At 55.1% G+C, this 2197-nt stretch overlaps 1 protein-coding gene across 1 annotated transcript in view; it reads right to left on the minus strand.

Moving 5' to 3' along the window:
- LOC103904095 (natterin-3) overlaps positions 1-1342 on the minus strand; it is a 5644-nt gene extending 4302 nt beyond the window's left edge. The window contains exons 1-2 of the mRNA XM_009285451.2: positions 1324-1342; positions 820-931 (exon numbers count right to left, since the gene is read on the minus strand). Of these exons, the coding sequence (XP_009283726.1) occupies positions 820-931; positions 1324-1338 (127 nt within the window). The 5' untranslated portion in view covers positions 1339-1342. The remainder of the gene's footprint in view (positions 1-819; positions 932-1323) is intronic.
- Positions 1343-2197: the final 855 nt, after the last annotated feature.

Raw genomic sequence — 2197 nt, forward strand, 5'->3', positions numbered from 1 at the left:
GAAGGCGGCGCCCGCCAGCGATGCTGGCGGTACGTCTATGATAACGTTATTTCAGAAAGGCTAAAAACCAACGGTGAGAGAGAGGAGTGAGAAAATGGGAGAGAAACAACCCTGCAGACACCAAGGTTGGCGAAGAAGGAGGGCAAGGAGCTGCTCCAGGTGCCGGAGAAGAGGTTCCCCTACAGCCCGTGGAGAGCCCACGCTGGAGCAGGTTGAACCTGAAGGTCTGCAGCCCATGGAGAGCCCACGCTGGTGCAGGTTCTTCCTGAAGGACCGCAGCCCGTGGAGAGGAGCAGGTTCTTCCTGAAGGTCTGCAGCCCAGGGGAAGGACCCACGCTGGAGCAGGTTGAGCCTGAAGGACCGCAGCCCATGGAAAGCCCACGCTGGAGCAGGTTGAGCCTGAAGGTCTGCAGCCCGTGGGAAGGACCCACGTTGGAGCAATTCATGAAGGACCGAATCCCGTCGGTGTTATGAACCGGCCACAGCCCCCATTCCCCTACACCACTCAGGGTGGGGAGAAGAAGGTAGGAGAGTCAGGAGTGAAGCTGAGGTTGGGAAGAAGCTGGGGGAGAAGGTGTTTCTAGTTTTGTCTCTCACCATCCTACTCTATCTTTAATTACCAATAAATTAAATTAATCTCCTCCAAGTCGAGTCTGTTTTGCCCACGACGGTAACGGGTGCGTGACCTCCCTGACTTTATCTCGACCCACGAGCTTTGTCGTCTTATTTTCTCCCCGTTCCAGCCAAGGAAGGAGAGAGAGTGGCTGGGTGGGCGTCTGCCAGCCAGCCAAGGTCAACCCACCAGAGAGCAAGACTCACCCGGGGGCTGCAGAGGCCTCCTTCCCATCGCTCCCACCGACGGGCTTTCGGCAGCTCCGTCCGCCCCGCTGCTTCCTCGGCCGAGGAAGAGGAGGGCGGCGGCGAGGAATAGCTGTGGGAAAGACCAGGGGGAGGCGTCACCCCTCCGAGCACCCTCTCGCCATCCCGCACCCCAACGGTGACTCCTGGCCAGGAGTCGGGTCGTGCCTGTACCCTGACACCCCTTTGTCCGTCTAGTTTTTGGGGTGAAATCGGGCCTGGCCATATTGACACGGCTTTAATTTTTAAGCAGCCCAGAGAGGAAAGGCTGGGAAAAGGGAGAGGCTGGGCCACGCAACACCGCACCCGCTCGTAATAACTCTCTTCTTTTTATTTTATTACATTTCTTTTATTATTTGGTTTTTTCAATAATTTTCTAGGAGCTCGGAAGCATCCCTTTTTTCCCTTGGAAGTGGTTAGAAATGCCCCGAACAACCCCAAACCGTGCCCCGCAAAGCGCCATACCTCACGTGTCGGCATCCCGCCGGCCACCTCCGGAGGCTGCGATTTAAACGTGTATTTTTTTAAGAAAGAAACATATTAATTTCGGCAGCTCCACGGCCACATCCTCCTCCCGACCCGGCAAACCGGCCCCAACGGTCCCGTCTTCGCAGGGCACGGGCGCTCGCTCCTGCGGGGCTCCCAAACGCCCCAGCTCCGCATTTTGGGGCTAAAACCAACCGCTTTGGGTTCTGCTGGACGTTCTACCCACGAGCCGCGGGCTCGACGTAAACCCCAACCGGCGTTGGCCCACGGTTCGCTGCCCCACGCTGCGCTCCCTACCTCGCCTCTGCTCCCACTTTGACGTAAATCCTTTTTTTTTTTTTGGGGGGGGTGTTTTCAGTCCTTTTTTGGGTCACTTCTAGGCCAGAGCGGCGTTTTCCAGCGCGGCTGAGCTTGCCCGGGGACACGCAGGGATGCGCGAGCCCTGGGAAAGGCCAAAGTCTGAACGGGAAGAGAAGTGCAAATAAAAGCAAAAAGAAAAAAAAAAAAGAAAAAAAGAAAAGGGGGAAGGAGGACGGTTACCGGAAATTTGGCAATTTTTCTGGTTTTTTGCAGAAGTTTAGCATTGCTTTGGGGTTTGGGGTTTTTTTTTTTTTTCCCCCCAACCAGGAAAAACGCGTTGTCGACACCCAAAAAGCACCCACAAGCGGCACGAAACACCCATCACCAGGTGCCCGGGAGGTTTCGCATACCCAAAGCAAGTTCCTCTCACTCCAAAACGCCGCTCAGAAATTGGCATTGCCGGAAAAATCGCCTAAATCCCCATTTTTCTCCACGCTGGGGAAAAAAAAAATCCCTCTTTTTTAAAAAACAGTCCGCATTTTCTGCTTCAAAC

Source organism: Aptenodytes forsteri, unplaced genomic scaffold (assembly GCF_000699145.1).
Source record: "Aptenodytes forsteri isolate BGI_AS27 unplaced genomic scaffold, ASM69914v1 Scaffold472, whole genome shotgun sequence".
In the NCBI taxonomy this organism is placed as follows: domain Eukaryota; kingdom Metazoa; phylum Chordata; class Aves; order Sphenisciformes; family Spheniscidae; genus Aptenodytes; species Aptenodytes forsteri.